The sequence below is a fragment of the Falco rusticolus genome, chromosome 11, assembly GCF_015220075.1.
Source record: "Falco rusticolus isolate bFalRus1 chromosome 11, bFalRus1.pri, whole genome shotgun sequence".
NCBI lineage: Eukaryota > Metazoa > Chordata > Aves > Falconiformes > Falconidae > Falco > Falco rusticolus.
Window position 1 is genome coordinate 29221606 of NC_051197.1, and position 20404 is coordinate 29242009.

A 20404-nucleotide genomic window follows, 5' to 3' on the forward strand; every position below is an offset into this window, starting at 1 on the left:
GGTGGTTTCCAGTATCACTTGAAGCGATACAGTCTGCTTAAAGCTCAGGCAGAGGATCATGTCACTATATACTGTGACATGCTAACTGTTCAAGTCCATGCCTCCAGCTCACCCTAAACGTAAAGTGATCCACTCTACCTTAATCCTGAGTTAGGTGGGCTACACATTTCTTCCTAAAAGCATAAACCACAAAGTTGTAATGGGTGATGTGCAGGAACCGTGGCACACACATGAACCCATGATATCTGTAGGCAATTTGAATATAGACAGAAAGAATTATATTTATTTGCTACAGATAGAGGCAAAAAGCTGTAGAAGCGTGTAAGTGTGTGCTATAAGTATGTTCATTGATTTTGACGCTAAAAGAAAAATTACTATATATTGCTTTAAAAAGTGGTTCAGCTCTGGTTTTTGTTAAGGTAACCAAGATGAAATTCTGAAGGTTTTTTTTTTTAAAAAAAAAACATACCTACAATACTTTAAGAAAAGATTTTAGCATAATGAAGAAAATGCAACACAACAGACAGCTAAGAAAAACTATGATATTTAAAGAATATTGCTCACAAACCCTTAAAGATGGTAAAAATCCATCTCCAGTTATTTTAAAAATTATGCATCTTTGAATAGATCTTTCAGAATGCTTATTTGGGAAAACAAAACACATTAAAAGCTAAAAATATTACTTCTATACCATTCTACAGAGTCTAGGAAGCAGATGAGGATTCACAGCCTGTACAACAAAGATTTGTTGGTGAGTTACAGCCATCTGTAATAAGCACCCAGTTTTTGTATCTTGGCACACTGGGAAAGATGTTGCTTATCTCCCACCATGCATGCAGATGATAGCTGTGAAAACTGGTATCAGTGCTAGTAGATACTCTATTTAGAATCAAAAAACCAAATTCTATCAATGCCTTTTAGTCACTCATTAAAGCCTAAGTTTAGAAAGTCCTTTTATACAGATGAATTCACCTCAATATTGTTCTGTTTTCTAATTAAAAATTCAACAATGTTCAAGTGCACATGTAAAAGCGTTATGTAAAGATCTACAAGCCAAATCAAGACACAGACACAGACCACAGCCTGATAGATACTTCAAAGAAACTCAGGTATCTACAACACTTCATTAATCTGCGTCAAGACATCTTTAGGCAAACTAAGTGTTCCATGTCGGTTTTCCCCATCTGCAAAACAGAGAGGAAAGCATTTCATGTGTCTAGCTTCTTCTGACCTGAGAGTTAATCTGTATTCCCTTTTCCATAGAGGATTAAGACAATTCAGAGGCACATCAGATACAAGACGACAGACCTCTGTCTACCTGTTAAGCAGCACTGATGGACAGGTAATACTTGCAGGCTGCCTGTGCTGTCAACTGTTTTTGTACAAACACTTGAAGTGTCAAAACAGCTACTCTTCCTCCTCATATGGATATTTTCCAGTGGAGACATCGCATAAATTCTACTTATGCAGTAAATACAGATTTCTTAAAAGGAATTACTTTATAGAGATAGTCACCTGTTCTCTCACAGCTGGGTTTTTTTGGGATACGGTTCATTATTTTATTCTGCTTTCCTCTTTTACAGTTTACAATAATGGGTTAGAACAGCCAACAAAATTACATGTACTTTCTTGGCATTTCTTCTCATCTCTCAGAGACTTACTGTAGGTCTGCTCACACAACAGAATCTGAGATACAAGAGGCAGCATAAGAAGAACAATAAATTATGAGGTATGGAGTACTGGATCACTGCCACTATGTCTAACTTCCTTGCTTGCTTGCTTCCTTGTGGTTGTTACACAGCTGACTGCTCATCCTGTGCAGTGCTGGAAGCAGACTGCAAAGAGTAAACTACCATCAAGTTCAAGCAGCGGACTTTCTTTATTAACAGATCATTACACAAAGTTCTAACTAGTTAAATCAGTGTTCTGATTTTTCACTACTCAGTACCTTGAAGCTCAGACTAGCTAGATATGAGGCACTGCATAAGAACACTCAAGAGTGTATTCAACATTCGGGAGGAGGGTGAACCCGACAGAGCAGTAACGTTTAACATTAGAAAAAGTTGACAAACACGTATCAGGAAAATGTTTAGAAGAATCAGATAAAAGGGTAAAATGCTTTAAAGTTTTCAAACAGCTTTTTTTTTAAAAAAAGAAATGGAACCTATTAGAAGATCAGGATAAATGTATTCCATCAAAAAAACTCTAAGGATACCTGGGAGGGCGGGGGGGGGGGGGGGGAGGGCAGGGGGAAGCCAGAGAGATCAAATGGGAGCCTCTTTGAAGGATTTTAGAGAAAAAAAAACAACCAAAAGACCCACACAAATCCACATGGGTTGGGAAATAGCTTGCTGAAATCATGAAAGCTAAATCATCACAACATTTTCAAGTACAGATCAAAAGGAAGCCTTCAAAAAATTTGTGGGTACACAAATGATGAAATCAACAATCACAGCCAAGAGATTCAGCAGGTTTCTCCACTGGATACAAAATATTCTTCAGTGTGCCACAACAGGGACACAACAAATGCCTGCTACCAATAAAGTAGCATATGATAGCCTAAAGGTGACTGATGAGCTGAAAAAGACTTACACACTATTGATGAAGTGGACAATAAACCTTCAAAGTGCAAAACAACGCCCACAGGAAAATGCTAATCATGCAGAAATAAGAATAAACAAATTAATCATCTATTATCATCACAGAAGATTCTAAAAACATCAGTTCAAGTCAGGTTGCAATCAGAAAGTAATATGGCATTTTACGTAAAATAAAACAGAAGACACAAATCATCAATATATTATCCCAATATATCCACAGATCACACTCATTTTAAATACACGATGTCATTACAGCCATTTTTCTTTTTTCAAAAAAGATATGAATCAGTTAGGGAAACTGAAGACAGTACGAGGTATGGCATGAGGTATCAGGAGCTGAAACCTAAAACGTTATGATCAGAGTAATCAAATCAAGATGTTTATAATTCAGAAACATTAAAACCCAGATAATTCATCTCTGGCACTAGCTGAACATATTTAAATACCAATACTTCAATCCCCAAACTAACCATTAGTTCCAGATAGTTTTGCGTAACAAAAACCATCTGCTTTGGAGCTATATGAACTGGGACAACGTTGCAATTCCAGAAAAGTTATGCCACTGTATAAATTCTTCATGTAAATCTGAAAACAAACCCAATAAACCACTTACCTCTGGCTGAATTGCTTTGAATACGGGGACATCCATTAGTGTTATCTGACCCTGAAATTAGAAAAAAAAAAATCATAAATTACGTTTTAAATTAAACTTGTATTCCATTAAGTTGCTATGCTGCATGAGAACTGTATTTGTTCTGATTTCTTTTCATTATTTGACTTTCATTTTGTAGCTAATTTCAGAGGTTTCGGCTCCTACCACAAAACTGTTCTGCAAAAACGGAGGACAAAGCGCTCTAAACTTCACATTTAGTAAAATAAACGAATTATGATAGATTATTCTCGGGAGCATAATCCTGCAGTTACATATGCAAGTCAGAGCTTGAACTCAGAAACACAATATAAGAAGCTATCCAAGAATATAAGAAACTAACTTTAGTTGCTCAAGGACAGTTTCTCTTCAAACTGAGTCTCAGTCTAGGTGTTACACAATTCTATTGAAACACCCCTAAAATTTTTCAATCAACACTTGAACCACATTTGAATAATTAAGCTAAGTAATTGTTCAGTTGCACAGCAACACTTAAAATTAAATACAGGCCATCTCACGGCCAGCAAGTCAGAATCAGGAAGTACATTCTCGTGTCTGGGATATCTGTTTAGCTTTGGAAAAGATAAAGGGGAAACCACAGAGCCAAACACCACGTTTTGCATTTCGAAACACATTCACAGAGCCCTATTTTAAGTGTACAATTTAGGATTGCTGCCTGGCTATGAATAAAAAAAAAAAAAAAAAAAAGACCATCTCTTTCAAAGAGTATGTAGGTAGCCCAGAAATACCAGTGTCATCTGAGTTAGGTATCACAAATACCCTTTTAACAATGAATCCAAGGACCTCGTTTGATTTTCTCAGATGTGAGCTGCACAGCTTTATTCCCATTTCCTTGAAAACAGTGTTTCCGCCATTTATACACTCTGCTGTATATATACACTGACATGTTTGTGACTCTCACAAATTGCAACTGCCATCGAATGCCATTGCTGGCTAGCAGAATAGCTTCTCAGATAAAGACAACCTTGCAGAAAAAATTTAACTAGGATGATCTACTTTCAAGAAAGCATCTCTTTGCACCTGCTCTAACAAGAAGTGATGTGTCTTGCCAAAGACGATCAAATCTACATTTTGTTGCACATCTCCTTGACCTCCACATCTATTTTCAGATGGGTATTTTGGCAATCAAGCATGACCACAAAAAACCTGTATAAATCAGTCCCAGTTTCTGTAACCAACATACTGGACACAATCATCTGGTATTTTGTAGTACAACGTCATTGAAGCGACAAGCCTTTTATGTGTTTCCTTTTTACAAACTTTCTTTCCTGGGCTCTGCTTTAATTGGTTGCTCCTTCTTCCAAACAATGATGTTTGCAGACAACACCAAGCTGGGCAGAAGTGTTGATCTGCTTGAGGGCAGGAGGCTCTGCAGAGGGACCCGGAGAGGCTGAATCGATGGGCCCAGGCCAGCTGGATGAGGTTCAACAGGGCTCAGTGCCGGGTCCTGCAGGTGGGTCACACCAGCCCCACGCAGCGCTACGGGCTGGGGGCAGAGGGGCTGGGAAACCGCCTGGGGGGAAAGGGGCTGGGGGTGCTGGGCGACCACCAGCTGAACGTGAGCCAGCAGTGTGCCCAGGTGGCCAAGAAGGCCAACAGCATCCTGGCTTGTACCAGAAACAGCGTGGCCAGCAGGAGCGGGGCTGTGACCGGCCCCCCGCACTCGGCACTGGGGAGGCGGCACCTCGAACCCTGGGGTCAGTGTCGGGCCCCTCACGACAAGAGGGACATTGAGGGGCTGGAGCGTGTCCAGAGCCGGGCAGGGGCTGGGGAAGGGGCCGGGGCACCAGGCTGGGGGGGGAGGGTGGCTGGGGGAGCTGGGGGGGTTCAGCCTGGAGAGGAGGGGGCTCAGGGGGGACCTGATCGCTCCCTACAGCTGCCTGACAGGAGGGTGTAGCCAGGTGGGGGTCGGTCTCTTCTCCCATTTAACAAGTACCAGGACAACAGAAAACAGCCTCAAGCTGTGCCAGAGCAGGTTTAGATGGGGTATTAGGAAAAATGTCTGCACTGAAAGGGTGGTCAGGCACTGGAACAGGCTGCCCAGGGAGGTGGCAGAGTCACCACCCCTGGAGATATCTAAAAGATGTGCAGATGTGGCACCTGGGGACATGGGTTAGTGGTAGGCTTGGCAGTGCTGGGCTAATGGCTGGACTCCATGGTCTTAAACTTTTTTCCAACCTAAATGATTCTATGATTCTATGTTTTAAAGTTTTATTAGATTTTTCTAGTCTGATTTCTACAGTTAGAATGGTCTTGAAGCTAATAATCGAGACACTTTCAGAAAACATTTATCCTAAAAGGAGTTGAGGAACAATTTCATATACTTGTTTCTAAATCTTCCTTAAAACTTTAAGATTATAAATTCAGAATGCCCAAGAAAAGGGCTTCCCTATGAAGGCAGCACTTACCTAAGTACTGCACAGAAAGTGTGTACTACTGTGTGGGACAAACTTGCCTGATACTTAGGTGTGTGCATTATTTCTTCCCGCTCACTAAGAAAGAGCGGATACATCCCAGTTCTGTAAATCATCTAACCACGTACCCATGGCTGTGCAGGCGCAAACATCAAGGAATTACACTTTCTTACCTGCAGAGAACACTCAGGAGACAAAGGGACAGAAGGAAAGCATGGATTCATTTTTCTAACCTGATCAAATCCTGACCATAGAACAGCCACGCATTACAGCAAGAGTTAATTCTTCCTTTTGATTTCCAAGGTAAAGAACCTAGTCCTGAAAAACCAGCCATAGAACTCAATCTCTAGTCTCCTGTTTCTCTGCTAAATATGTGGCTGATTGAATGTATCACTATGCTTCTCAATAAGGGAAATGAATTAGAGAATTGGTTGGGTTGGGGAAGGTGAAAACAGAGGAATGGGCACTTGAATAGAATTTGAATATAGGGTATATGAAAACATCTTAACAAAAGACCCAGGCTTTTAAATGGTTATTCACATTTCATTGCATATACTACAAGATTACAACAGTACAATAAAAGTGAGCCAGAGAATGGATTCATTGTTCGCAAAGAAGAGAGAATGCTTAAAAATATGTTGCCTTTCTTCCCATCCCTCCAGAATTGTCCTCTTAATCAACCTGAACTGCCTTGGCTACATTAGACTATTAATTGCTTCAGTAGTGACTCCTAAGCAAATAATTACTTTAAGACAAGATCAACACCCAACACCGATGAAACAAAGACCATTATAACTTCACAACAGAATTCATTTAAAATCATGCATTGATTTTGATAAACGGTGACATTAAATGGGTAAATTAACATTTGAAAAACACATGAATCCTGAAGTTAGAGATTAATGTTTATTACTAAAAAGATTTGAAATTGCTATTAAGTACCTTACAGTATTTGAAAAAGCAAGTTTGGAACAAAAAAAAAATTCAACAGAGAAAATTCTTTCTTCTAGTATCACATTGATATTAGGCTGATTTTTCTTTTTTTTTTTTTTGCTTGTTTGGTTTATGCCTCTTGCTGCTTTCACTAAAATCTCCAGTAACACTGTATCACATTACCTCTTGTTCAAGAAACATCCCTTATGGAGGTTCCTTTCTTAAAAGAGCTTGCAATTTCCATTAAGAGTTCCAAGCACTTAAAAAATTGTTCACAATTCAAGCGGCAAGTAACTGACAGCTGAATACCTAAACTGATGGATAAAAAGCCATTTGAGTTTGCAGTACCTCACATAAGAGTTTAAAAATAACTTTTGACAAAACAGAACTTTTTAAACATTCACTTACTCATATTTTAAGTCTAACACGTAAGTGAATTTTTACCCTTAAAAGGTAAAAAAAGGTGCTTGCTCACTGCTAAGGCAAAAATAAAGCAAACTGGAAAGGCTGGCATTCTAATTAGTAGCACTTGAAATGATAAAGCTTCGAAAATTATTATGTTACATGCCATTGCTCAACTTTAACAACAAAGAACTTCTATCATGACCAAATCAAGGGGAATTTAAACCCCAATAAACAAAGCCACTAGTTTGATTTCTGCCATGGAAGATACAACACACCAACTTTTCTCATTCCAGCTCCTTAGCCCAGCCAATACAAATTCCTGGATAGCACCTTCTCCTAAATGTAGTTTAACATTCAATATTCAAACAAAAAATTGTAAGTGTGCACATCAATTTGTTACATGAACCATAACCCATCTTGTTTTTGAGTTGTCAGCTGCACAGATACTTAAAAAAAAATGGAATTACATGTGTAATACAAAAGCGTAAACTTATTCCTACTTATCAGTTAAATAAGCATTCTGATTACACAAAGATAGGAAAACTCAGTATCTTCTGCCTTTCCACAAGCGATATGTCTATCAAGTTCATTTATATATTAAAGTACTTCACTGGTGAATGGAAGTTTTGTGTTTATGTTTGCCTTAGATCTCCTACATAACAATTCTAGAATATGATTAGAAGAGGTATGTTTTTAATGTATGACTAATATATTTCCCAATTATCAACCACCTGAAGAACGTTACAAGAGAAAACCTACTTTTAAGCACAGCAAATGATCACCTTGCAGTTCACACACAGGCAGTGCGGTTGGAAGGTAATTCTGCTGCCCCTGCACAGCCGTGGCAGCTTTTGCATGTAGTAGAAAGACCCTGCCTGGGGAAAGTCCCCAACAGGCAAGTTTAAAAATACTTTAGCTCTCCTGGCTGCTGAGATGTTGGACTTGTTAACAATTAAGTACTTCAAAACCCTAAAATTATTACCACACCGCCTCGTATACATATAAAGAGATTTACCCCTCTCTCGAGGAGATCTGTCAGGCCAAAAATTTTACATCCAGATGATGAAGAACTACATTTCAGTATGTTGCTTCTTTGAGGAATATGGAGCAGCTCAATGAAATTAAATTGTAAAATATTCTCTAATTCTTTCTGGTTTCTGTGAATACATACGGATTACCCTTCTTCCATAAAAACCTGAACTTAGGAACGCCTAGCTGCAGTTAACACCACTGCATCGAGTCCTCCCCACACTCCTATGTGAAACTTCACATTTGATATGGGGTACAATCCCACCTTTCTAGCCTCTAGACCTCCCCAAGCACGAGTTCTTTCTATCAGGCTACTTGCTGTACTACAAATTTTCCTGCCATCCATGTACCTACTGTAAGGACACTGTACTTCCCATATTGCTCCTGGACAGAGACCATCAGTGTGAAAGGAAAAACTAAGTTTCTGTCTGAGATGAAAAAAAAAATATCAAACGTCTACATTTTGGTTGTTGAAGAACACTGCCATAATCTGATTTTCCTTGAAGCCATGTTGGTTCAAGCAGCACTTCATAAATTGTTCCTTAATCTGAATTTTTAGAAGGAATTATATTTAAGCCTTCCAACTTGGCTTAGCACTGTCTCTCTGGGCTGCCAGAATACTTTTCCTCACTGAAAAAATAGCTAAGTCTCTGTTAAGCACTGCATCAGTAGGAGAATAATTCTGCTGTCCAAAACGAACGCTGGGGGATTAAAGTTCCTGTGTTGAAACTCTACTTTTTTCTCGCAAACTCCACTCCAAAATTTTTATCATTAATAGTGCCTCCACACGCTATAATAAAGTTGCTTCTTCTTGCTCTCATTGAGAACATACTTGTTCTGTAATATTCTTCTGTAAAATAAAGTGAACAGGAACACATACAAGCAGAAGTCCTTTTTCATCAAAAGCTCCCAGGGCCCAGTACTTCACTTTATTCAAACTGCTCTCAGATGCAGCAGACAGACTTGCCTCAAACTCCCTAAATCCACTGACAACCAGCCTCTGGAGAGGCCAAAACCAACATTACTGCCAGGAACCGCGTAGCACAGCTCACACCAGTAGCCACGCAGGAACTCGCAGAGGGGACTGTGAATCTGCCAGAGTCCCACACAAGAGAAAGTTCTCCTGGGGGGAACCCTGGGCCAGTTAAAGTTATTTTTGTTCTATTTGAAGGGGCAAAAAAATGAGTTGTTTGAACCCCACACACCTCAAAACCTATTTCTGCACTTTTATTGCACACACAATGTGGTTCCAAAACTCTTGGGACCTGCTTCCTTTACAAAACACACTTCTCATGCTCTTTCTTCAGATATAGATAGCTTGATATTTAACTGTCCTAAGAATGCAGCTGAGAAAAATTCCTTGTTTTGTCTGAATGTTTTTATAATAAGCTTTATTTGTGTATTGTTTCCAAAATAAGCAATATTCTTTTTTCCAACATCCATTTGACAAAGCTTAACTGGAATAAAAAAGAAATAAACATACATGTAAAGTGTGAGCTTACTTCATAGCACTTTCAGAGACTAGGGCAAAGAATAAAGAATCCTTCTTAGATAACCTGGTGGAAAAAAAAGCAATGGATTTATACAGCTGCGCTTCCCTTAATTCTACCTCAAATATTTACACCACTGTGGCTTAGTTGAAATATAAAATGGAAAAGCAAGTCAAAAAGTAATAAACAGTCAAATAATTAAACAGTAGCAGTCTAAGGAATAAGAATTTACTGTAAAGCAGAAAATAAATATTTCTTCAACCTGAGGTTCGCCAACATCTTAATTTGGACCTCATGTCCCCAAGCATTTTCCTTTTTTCTTTCAGTCTCAGCAGCCCCCACTTTCTACTGCCACTGCACCATTAACATATCCCTCCCCCACAAATTGTGCCCTGTACGCTTGAAACCACACTTCTCCCTTCGACGAAAATGGACAGCATTCACTGCCGCGGTGCCTACCCTGCACACACACGACGGCTCCATCGGCAGGGCCAGACACCAGTGGGTAATCCTGGCACCGACTTGTTTTGTGGCTTTTAGCCGTTTAATAAAGAACCAAGCAGTGATCAGCCTAAAAGCAGATATTTAAAACAGAGACAGTCTCCTTACTAGTTACAGCTAGAAAGCAGCCTGTAGAACCCTTAGGAGAAAACAAACATGTCCTACTTCATACTCATTGAACGGGATTCTTTTTCCCCAAAATCTATGAAATGTTCAGGCATTCAATAAATCCCCTGGAAACCATTTCTGTAAGCTGCAGAGGGATAAAGCGAACTATAAATTTGCAACAGCAGCAACTACACCTGAAGATCTCACCTATTTCAGCTGTAACTTGACCCTTTCTAAAGCAGCCTTCAACCTTACAAAGAGCACCTGGCTGGTAACAACAGTATAACTGGACTATTACATGTCTATTGCAATAATAATTTCCATCACTGCTCAAGCTAGACCCCTTGAAGGGCTAGCATACTTTGGCTAGAAAGTTAGTACAAGACTGAACAAAGGACCATTCCATGAAATGGCACACCAGCTGAGTATTCAGGACAGTGCTAGATGACTGCCAAAGGGAAGAACATGGAAATAAAATCACCGAAAATATTTACACTTGGGCTTCTCTTTGGCCTGGTAAACAGCTTCTTGAAAATACAGGATTACAAGCAATAGATTTTGTAGTCCAACTTGTCTCTTACCCACTAACTGACTAAACAGACTTTTTAAATAACAGTATCTCTAACACAGTGAGAACTCAAAACACATCTGTGTGTTTCATACTGGTACTGAAACCACTAGTATTAATCTTATTTCCAGTGATCTCTCAAACTTAATTATCTTTCAGAGTTTTGCTCTTCTTCCTGCAGCATAATTGTAATTGTTACAATTATGTACACAGATGTGCAGTGACCCATTTTTGATCAAAATGCAACTTATCGTACAAGGTACAGGATAAAACTTACCAATGACAATGTTGACTTTATCAGTTAACTCCCACCTTTGTGCTACTTATGACTGGAATCCTTTTTCATTCAAGCCAAAGTTTCCTATTAATTAGACAACTGTCTAACTAGCTCTTGTGTAGCAACTTGCATTTATTGCTGTTTTACTGGCTTCATCACATTATTTTTTCTCTCCATGAATAAGGTACACAGCCCACAAATTATTTCCTCAGTTTCCCACATAAAAAAAAAATAAAGCACAGTACTGATTCACTCAGCCTTCACTACATCACAGATGTCTGCAGTCTGCACTGCATATATTTCACAAGAGCTATCACTAAACTAGAAGTGTTCTCATACTTTGAAATAGCAGTTTGTAGCATATCCATGCCCAGTGGCAGCAGTGCATACCCTGTATTATAATGAAAACCTTACCAACATCACTTTGCATTCTCATCTGTGCCAGTATGCTCAAGAGCCTGGCCATACTGCATCACTCTGGTAGTCTTCACATTAAAACTGAAATCCAAATTAAGATTTTATACTTCTCTGTAATGGCAGGACTAAAACCAGGAAGAAAAGGAAATGGACAATAAAATAAAAACAAGCATAAGGCTTAAAGGTATTTTCTCCTCCAAGGTACCTACGTATTCAGTAAATCTACTTATTTCTATAACCTTCAGCAAGAATGGAAGAAGACAGCATTCAAAGCAAGCAAGCCCTACTATAAAAGCAGATAAACTTGCCTGGGGAAACAAACATTAATGACAAACTTAAAGCTGTGTATATGAACTTTGAAAAAGAAATGAAATTAATTATAACCTTGCCAAAGGGCTGAACACTGACTACTAGTAATTTTGCTCAATTGTTCAGAATTCTATCTGTAAGCCACTTTAGTCCATTTACAGTAAATGAAGCCCAATTTGAAGAACTGGATACTTTAAAAGGGAGAAGGCTAAGAGTAAAAGGTGCTTTCTTTTGGGGAATTGAGAAAACTGCAAAATTATACCAGGTAGTATAAACCAAAAATACAACCACACATTTGTAATCCTAATGTGAGATGTTTAACTAAATGATTCCTCTTTGTGAGTGGAACTCCACACAGTTTGAAGCATAATATGAAAACAGTACAAACACCAGATTTTAATAAAGATTTTTATCTAACCAAGGTTTAAGTAGGCAACATCCACGAAAGTAAAAGGTTTCCACACATGAGAGATGAAGGATTAGACAACAGAGGACAGCAGAGAAAAAGGGTTATGAAATGCGATACAAGACCAAGCACCTTTGTGTATTTTGCTGTCCAAGTGAGTGACAGCAACTCCACAGAGACCAAGTGATCTACTCTGCTGCTCAACAGCATCCACAACTGGCTAAAAAGCAGAGCCATTCAAAGGAATTCCTTCTGGCCTATGTGCTTAACTCCGCTTCAATTCATGCCCCTAGCCCCAAACTCCTAACCATTTATATTTCCTTTATGTACAGAAATCGTTAGGATAAAATTGAAAGGATAGCCAGCTTCAAAAACGTCTTCCCATGAAAAGTCGTGATTCATTGCCCAGCTGTTCCCGACAGAGCCAGTAAGAGGCCTGAACCTCAGTCAGAAATAAATCCCATTAACTATTCAAGAAGAATTTAATGTCTAAGTACCACTTCATACTCCAGATGCTTTAAATTTTCAGTGTCCTCATTAAAATCAATTTATCCATTAACAATTCACTGAAAAAGTTAATGATTAAAAAATAGAACAAACTTAATGGGAATATTTTGTGATGCATCCTACCACGTATTGATCATCTCCCCAGGACAACTCATCACAAATCTTGTAACTTGAATTATAGCTTGCTAGCAATCTTTCTAGTAACATATCTGAATCACTTAGAAGGACCATCTGTCATCTTAACCTCTAAAAGTAGCGTAAAAATAAATAAATAAATCACTCAATGTTTTGGTTAAACATCTTTACTCCTTTGGTTTTGGTTCTGCAGGATATCCAACTCATTTTTCTGTACCATTGCACCCAAAAGAAGAAAAAACTTCCTAGACATAAGAATTAACAGAGTGAACAACTAAAACACCCCCAGAAAAAAACAAGTAGAGATCTAATACATTCTTGCAACTAATACACGCATGTCAGAATTAAGCTTCATCATATGGATTTAAGAATCCTTGGTCTATGTTACATATAACGGTGTGAAAAATGCCTGGATGGCATAGCTCAAAAAAGATCACATAGCATTAAAAAGAACATAGACAATGAAGAACTATAGCGCAATATCCATTTTTGAAATCCATGGATGACAGAAGTTAGGCTAAAAACATATAGAAATGGAGAAGCAGAGGAAAAGTTGCCAAGAAGATTCACACACAGGTAAAAAATTACTGGAATTGCTTACCGCATATTCTTCTGGTGTAACCTTTAGGACATCAAATACCACTGCATCAAAGCTCTTCTTCAGTTCAGCTGAACCTTTGTCACTCAAGGATTCAGAGCTGCTACTCTTCTGCAGAAACAAACAGAACCAGTAATAACATTTTGGTTCTCTCCTCTTCTGTTCTGTTTCTGCACTCCCAAAAGCAAAATTTCTGTTCAAACATCACTGTTCACACAATTTTTCTATCGGGCAAATTATCCATTAAAAGTCACTCGGAGGACATACCTTCTCCTGACAAAGACAGCTAAAACCAGAGACTCTCAAATTGACTTCAATGGATTTCAGAGGTGTTCCTCAAAACAGAACAGTTACATTTCAACACATAATTCAATTCCAATTTTGTTGATGGGAAAGTTAATAATAACAATACAATCACACTGAATTTGAAACAGGAAAAATACCACTATGGTGAGGAAAAAGTCAAGGTCAATCCCAAAGGAATAGTTAACAAAGAACAGTATCGATCTCCTCCTGTTTCTCTCAGAAGTATTAAAACTTAAAAATTACATTGTGAGCTAAAGATCTGTTCCTGTTGAAGACACTTGGTATAAACCATTTTAGTTGCTTTTTTTGGTAAATGCTAGTAATTCACATTTGCAAATACTGGATATTAGAACATTATTCTCTGAATCTTTATCTGCAACATAAAGATTTAGATTCCCTGCAAAACACAAATAGGATTCAAAAAATTAACACTTTGTATGAAATTAACACTACCTACTGGTTTCGTATGTTTCATGTATTGTTTTCACATGAAACAAATGAAAACAATGTATCTGTGTTAGGTGTAATCACTTCCTCTAGTGTATGGATGCAAAACTAGATTCTGGTCCACCATCACAAGCAAGAAGGGTTTTACCCAACGGAGACTGAGATGTCACATCTAGATGTATGCTTCACACCTGAACCACGGGCACACCTATTCCAGAAACATTCATACAGCATGCAATGACTTTGCTGCCCCACACTCTCCTCTGAAGACCCAAAAGGCTATGCATGTTTCTTGCTTGGTTTCTTCTCACTTTCAGAAACCTGGTACAAAGCAAACTCTCAACTAAAAAGTAAGAAATAAGACAAGACACGTGGGCAAAATCATGAAGAACCACAGATACTACAGCCAGTGACTGCACCAAATTCAGATGTTTGCTTCTTCATCAAACAGTACATTTACCTGAAGCACAGAGTGGCACCTGCACGCTTCAGCAAGAGCATAGCCTTGACCTAAGTGCCAACAGAGCTCCCGTAACAGTCCTGCGAATGCTTTGTTCGGAGACTTGAGAGAAAGAAAATGAGTATTGGTGCACGGAGCTTGTTCTCACCATGGCTGGGAGCTCCAGCTCAGCTATGGCAAAACACAGTGAAGACAAACCAAGACCTGCCTAGTCTTTATGTCGATCACCAATGTATCCTCAAGCTCTGTCCTCATCACCGTCACGGGGGATGGCTCTTAGAAAGCTGAAAAGATTAGACTTTGGCCCACATAAAGGCAGTTGCTGACAGTCTGTGTAATTTTACTGCTAATGTTGAAAGTTTTCAAGACCATGGGTATGGGTCACAAACACAACACCTTCAGGAGTGATTGCTTCACCAGATTGCTTCTGGTGGAAGCCAGATTTCAGCACTGTTAGACTGCACTTTTCAACTAACATCTGCATCATGTCTGCTGATGCCAGCGCAGGAGGAAAGACAGCACATGGTCACTGATGTTAATAGCTCTACTGTGCTAATGTCTTCTCCTAAAAAGCTACCCAAGGCAGTATTTTAGGGCTACACTATGTATTTTGCCTTCAGCTTCCCACTCACCGAAACAAGAACACTCAAACTCCTTAAGAATTCAGCCAGCTGAAATAAACTCTTGTCCATTTTTAAGCACTTTTGTTATGAAGACACATAAATAACATACATGCTAATTTGATAATCATGTCTGGTTTAGTTAAGTTCTTCTAACAGTACCATCTCTCTCTGAAAAACCTGATTTTGAAAACACCACCCACCAAAATCTCCAAACCAGGCTGGCATTTTCAGTAACCAACATAGTGAAACATTTCAGTTACGAGTCCTTCCTCCTCCCAGTCAAGAAAGAAACAAAAAAGTACCACTTTTACTCAAATTTATCAGACATCATGTAAACATTCAAGACTATCTTGCTGAGTAAAAAAAAAAAAAAAAGAAAAAGAAAAGAAAAAAAAAAAAGAGAGCTTTCTTCCAAGAAATCTTTTCAGTTGTATGCCAACAAATGGTCAGTCAATGATTCATAATACAACAATCAATAAGGGAAGTACAAGCATCTGTATAAAAACAAATAATAGTCTTGTGATGTCAGCTTTCTTGTTTAAATCTTGACAATACTTGTGAAATTATGCTGGAAATTATTTTTACCCTTTTGATAACACAACACTCCAATTTTCCTTTCACCTTGTTTGTGGTACTTTCCATTTCCATATGCACATGCAAGTGCACAGCACACATGCAGCTCTGCTATTGAAATACTTGTGTAAATATGTAAGTAAAACAACTATCTTTGGTAAGGTTCAAAGATTCATTTACAAAGGCAACTGTGTTCAGGATGTTGTGGCTCTCATCACTACCACCTTTGTAGGGTTCTTGAATACCATGTCTTTTTTTTTAAAAAAAAAAAAACAAACTGAAATCCACCTTGCTAAAAAAAACATGTTTCACACTGTAACAAAAGCAATAAAAATAATATGCATCAGCAATAAAGTAACTGTCTCCCATTGTACATCTGTACAAGCCAAAGCATATATTCAGTCACCCTAATGACAACACACAATGCATCTGGGAAGATCACTCAACATACACTGAAGGCAGATTTTCAGTTCCCTTCACCTCAGTACTATGAGGCATTAACAGGAAAAAAACCAACCCAAACCCAACAAAAAACTTGAAGAGGGAGTGATCTCCAAGAGTTCTGGAAAAAAAAACCTCCAAACCAAAGAGGTCCTGCAAACTCTCCAACATTGCTAAGAATTTAGGAATCAGTCACAACTCTCAACAGCTCCTCACATGATCCTAGCAAAAAGAGCTCAAAAACTCTGGTACCAACTTCACCCTGCCCCTTCTTTTTCTTTAAGTAGTAAGATGAAAAATGGTTAACCAGATTAACTTCAAAATAAGAGGCATGAGCATAGGAGACCAATCCCCATTGCTCGGCTGATACACATTCTCTTAACTCACAAGCTGCTCACTTCTGGAGGGCAGCAGCTTTGCTGGGCCAGAGGGGACCCATACCAATGCTTCAGCACAGTCCGAGAGACAACGGGAACAACCTTACTCCTGTGCTACTGTGTCAGACCGCCCCTCACCACACAGGCACACAAGTACCTGTCAACGAAAAGAACATTTCCCACAGGCTTTGCCAGCCCAGCTTATCGCACTAAGAGCGTCTATTATTGTTAAAACTTAAAAGAAAAGCTGCCTTGTCTAAATGCGATGGAAGAGAACACAAAAAAAGGCAGCTTTGGCAATGGCAAGGCTGTAAAAGCTAGCTCACGCTTTATTTTGGTATGCAAAGGTCAGAACTTTTAAGTTATTCACATCTGAACTGGGGCATATGAAACCAACACACAAAACAAGAACCTGCCGCACTAGATCTGTTAAAAGAAAAACTTACATTTCGGTGCATTTTAAATAATGTGAGTACTTAGAGTCTTAAGTATGCAATAACTGAGTTTTGTAATCCTTACCTCTGAAGCAGTAGCTGCAATATTAACACTGCTTGACTGTCCGTTCATTAGGTCCATACTGCCCACACCATTAATCTTCACCCCTACATTTACAGCAGCAGGATCATCTCCAAGGCAACTGAATAACCATTCCTACAAAGAGCAAAAAGTAATCACAAACCATTTTTTTCAAGTTTTAAGTAAAATTCAGTATCTAAAATCTGTGACAAAAAAAAAATTACTTCCAAAATGGCTACACTTCTTTGAGGTCCAAAATTTAAGTTCAAACATATATTCTGAAATTACCAGCTCTAAAATGACATAAAGAACTGAAAGTTCCATTGCAATCCAATACTTACTGGCAGTATAGATTTTCATATGCTTTCCCCTGCTATTTTCCATATACCAGGTATCAATATGTAAATGTATGCATTAACCCTAACTTGAAGTTAGGCCTGCACATCAGTACACATATGATTCTTTTCCTGATTACCAACTTTAAAAAAATATAGTGCAGATGTTAACTATCAGTAACTTTTATAAGAAGTTATTCAATGATTTCCTCTTATATGTCTATTCACCAGCTTCAAGAGAAAATTACCGCATTAAAAGCAATTTAAGAGTACAAGCGGAACTTGGGCTTTTCTCCACAAATTACCCAAATTATTGTTTAGCAAAAAAACCCCAAAACACCACCAAAAAACAAACTGCAAAACAAACCACACAAGGGAAAACTCCACACACTAGGTTTATTCTTGAAAGAATACTATTACTCCTCATTTCTACAGAGAAAATACTGCAAAAGAAATTGAAAGCTTTGGCATCCACTACAACAACAGTAAGACTACCCAATACCTCAGTGTTAGAGGGAGAGTAAAAATTGTTTTGGACTTAAATTTCATGAGATCTTAGTGCCCTCTAGTGTGAAAATTATTATAAATCAGTTTTCACAGGTCTATGTTTATAACAAGTGTGACTATTTCCGAAGTTGCTATTATTTATGAGATTCACTTTAGGTTTGTAATTTTAACTCAGAACTATTACAGACTGTGCAAATAAATGGAGAAGGTAAGTGACAGGAAACTGAGTAATGCCACATAACAAAACAGCATTACAGCATCTCATATTTAAGACCTCTAAGTAATGAAATAAAATCAGTAATCCAAAAATTTCTATCTCCAAGTGACATAAGCCAGATATGTCAGGTAAACAAGCCTGGAAGGCAAGAAACTGCAATATCTAAATAAAAAAATATCATTTAAAAAAAAAGCAGTAACTTTCAAGTGTCCTTGTAGGAATGCAATACAGAAAGGATGCAACTGAAAGGGCCACACTGCAAATTTCAGTCAAACACTATAGCTGCTAGATATTTTGGGGTATTAATAGTCCCCACCTGAACCATGTTCAGTCATACTTCTGCAGTTCAGAACAACCATTCACATTTGACCTTATCTTGTTTTGTTTTGGTTTTGGTTTTTTTTTTTTTAAATGATAGGCTCATTCACAGGACAGAAGACACTACATTTCACTTAAACATTATAGTCCCAGCCCACATGCTATAATTAAGATTGTTTCCTCCACTAAAAATACACTTAACTGCACTTAGATTTATTTTTTTTATAATAAGTATTACACTAATAGAACATACAAAGGAGGAAAAAATACCTCATCTTTGGCTTGTGAGTGTCACTGCTGCCCTGTCCTTTCCTATCTCAATTACCCTTCAGACTGTCTCATGTGGAGTATTTCCAAATGCTCAGCTCCCCAGTGCCTCCTCCCTATAGCCTTCTTATTTACTGAACTGAAAAGCAAGGAAATAAAGCTAACTGACGTGTCATAATTTTCATTTATGTAGTGACAGTGGAGGACAGAGACATCACATCTCCAAAATCAGTTTCAGGCCTTCCTCGTGTTCAAGAAGGTACACTTGTCCTAATTTAATCCTCTTTTCTGCTGAAGAAAACCCTTTACCCTTTAAAAATTTGTACTTTTTGTAACCAATGTAATCATAGGAATTTTCACACTTTGAACAATTTCATCATACCACCTGGCCTGTAATTGCATCATACAAAGCCAACCTTAAACTCAAGGTTATGTATTTGACCCTCTTCTCACAAATACTTCAGTCCTTCCCCTTCCCCATACTACTGGAGGTGAGAAGGGGGAGAATTGGGGACAAAGTGTTTCTGGTCAAAGAAAAGTGAAAGTTCAAGTTTGTTTCCGTGTTTCTTTGGTTTTTGGAGGGATTTGGATGGTGCTATTTAAAAGAAATTATACATATCATAGAAGCCTATGGAGTTGGCAGCGCAGCCTCCAATGACAAGAGTGAACCGATTTCTCTATAAACAGGGTTAAAGCCCCGCTTCCTAATGACTAGTCCCACATAACCCACAGGCACCCAGACAAGTCCTAGCAATTTCCCTGCCTGCCCCGTGTTCCCTAATGCACTATCTTAAGCCTTATCCTTGGTCCCTTAACGTAACAGCTCCAGTCTGCTGCTACCTGTTTCCTAAGCTATTATGAGTTTTGTTTGTATCTGCCCACCCACCTGAGCGGCAGCCAGGCAGGCACTTACGCCTGGCACTGTCTGCATTCAGAGCCTGATGACTATGTGATAGACTTTCCACCTCAGAGGACTGTACCTGGAGGGTACAGTGGTGGTTCACACTGATCCGAGTTTTCCTTTTCTACCCACTTACTGGGATAAGAATTGTGAGAATTCTGCCCCTTAGTCAAGTAGGGCTGAAATTCACCACTGTGCGGAAAAGAGACTCCCATGAAGCACATAAAAGTTGGATTTATTTTTTTTACTAAGTGGAAAATCACTTAGAAAAACCCTGCATGCAAAGAAAAAGAGAGATTACAAAATATAACATCTGCCAGTCAGCTTGTATTATAACAAAGCTGTCTAAACAATGTTAAATTTGTACACATTGCTGCATTACAAGAGTATATATATGAATACATTTATACTTTTTCCCACTTTGTGGAGATACAGTAGGGAGCAGAATTAGTACTGAACTGCTATAAACTAGCATTTATCAACTTGAAAGCTCCAGAACTTGCAATATTTAAAACGTACTTTTGAAAGCTGCATTACGCACGAGATCACCACCACTCCCGTAACAATGAAAAGTCGCAGCAACAATTTTGACCTATGTATCCTTTTAAGATGAATACTGAAAAAATCCTAACACTGGAATAATTAAATAATTTGCTTGCTATACTACCCTTCTGCTTAACACCACAATGATTAGTAAACAGCAATATCAGAAAGTGATCAACAGCAGAGCTGTTCAGAGCAGCATAGCT

General features: G+C 38.5%; 1 protein-coding gene across 7 annotated transcripts in view; it reads right to left on the minus strand.

Moving 5' to 3' along the window:
• Positions 1-20404, minus strand: part of RALGPS2 (Ral GEF with PH domain and SH3 binding motif 2) — a 134239-nt gene that overhangs the window by 89365 nt on the left and 24470 nt on the right. For all 7 annotated transcript variants that reach the window (XM_037403568.1, XM_037403569.1, XM_037403571.1 and 4 more), the window contains 3 exons: positions 17114-17245; positions 13371-13478; positions 3214-3264 (listed from right to left, as the gene is read on the minus strand). In XM_037403568.1, coding sequence (XP_037259465.1) covers positions 3214-3264; positions 13371-13478; positions 17114-17170 — 216 coding nt within the window. In that variant the 5' untranslated portion in view covers positions 17171-17245. The remainder of the gene's footprint in view (positions 1-3213; positions 3265-13370; positions 13479-17113; positions 17246-20404) is intronic.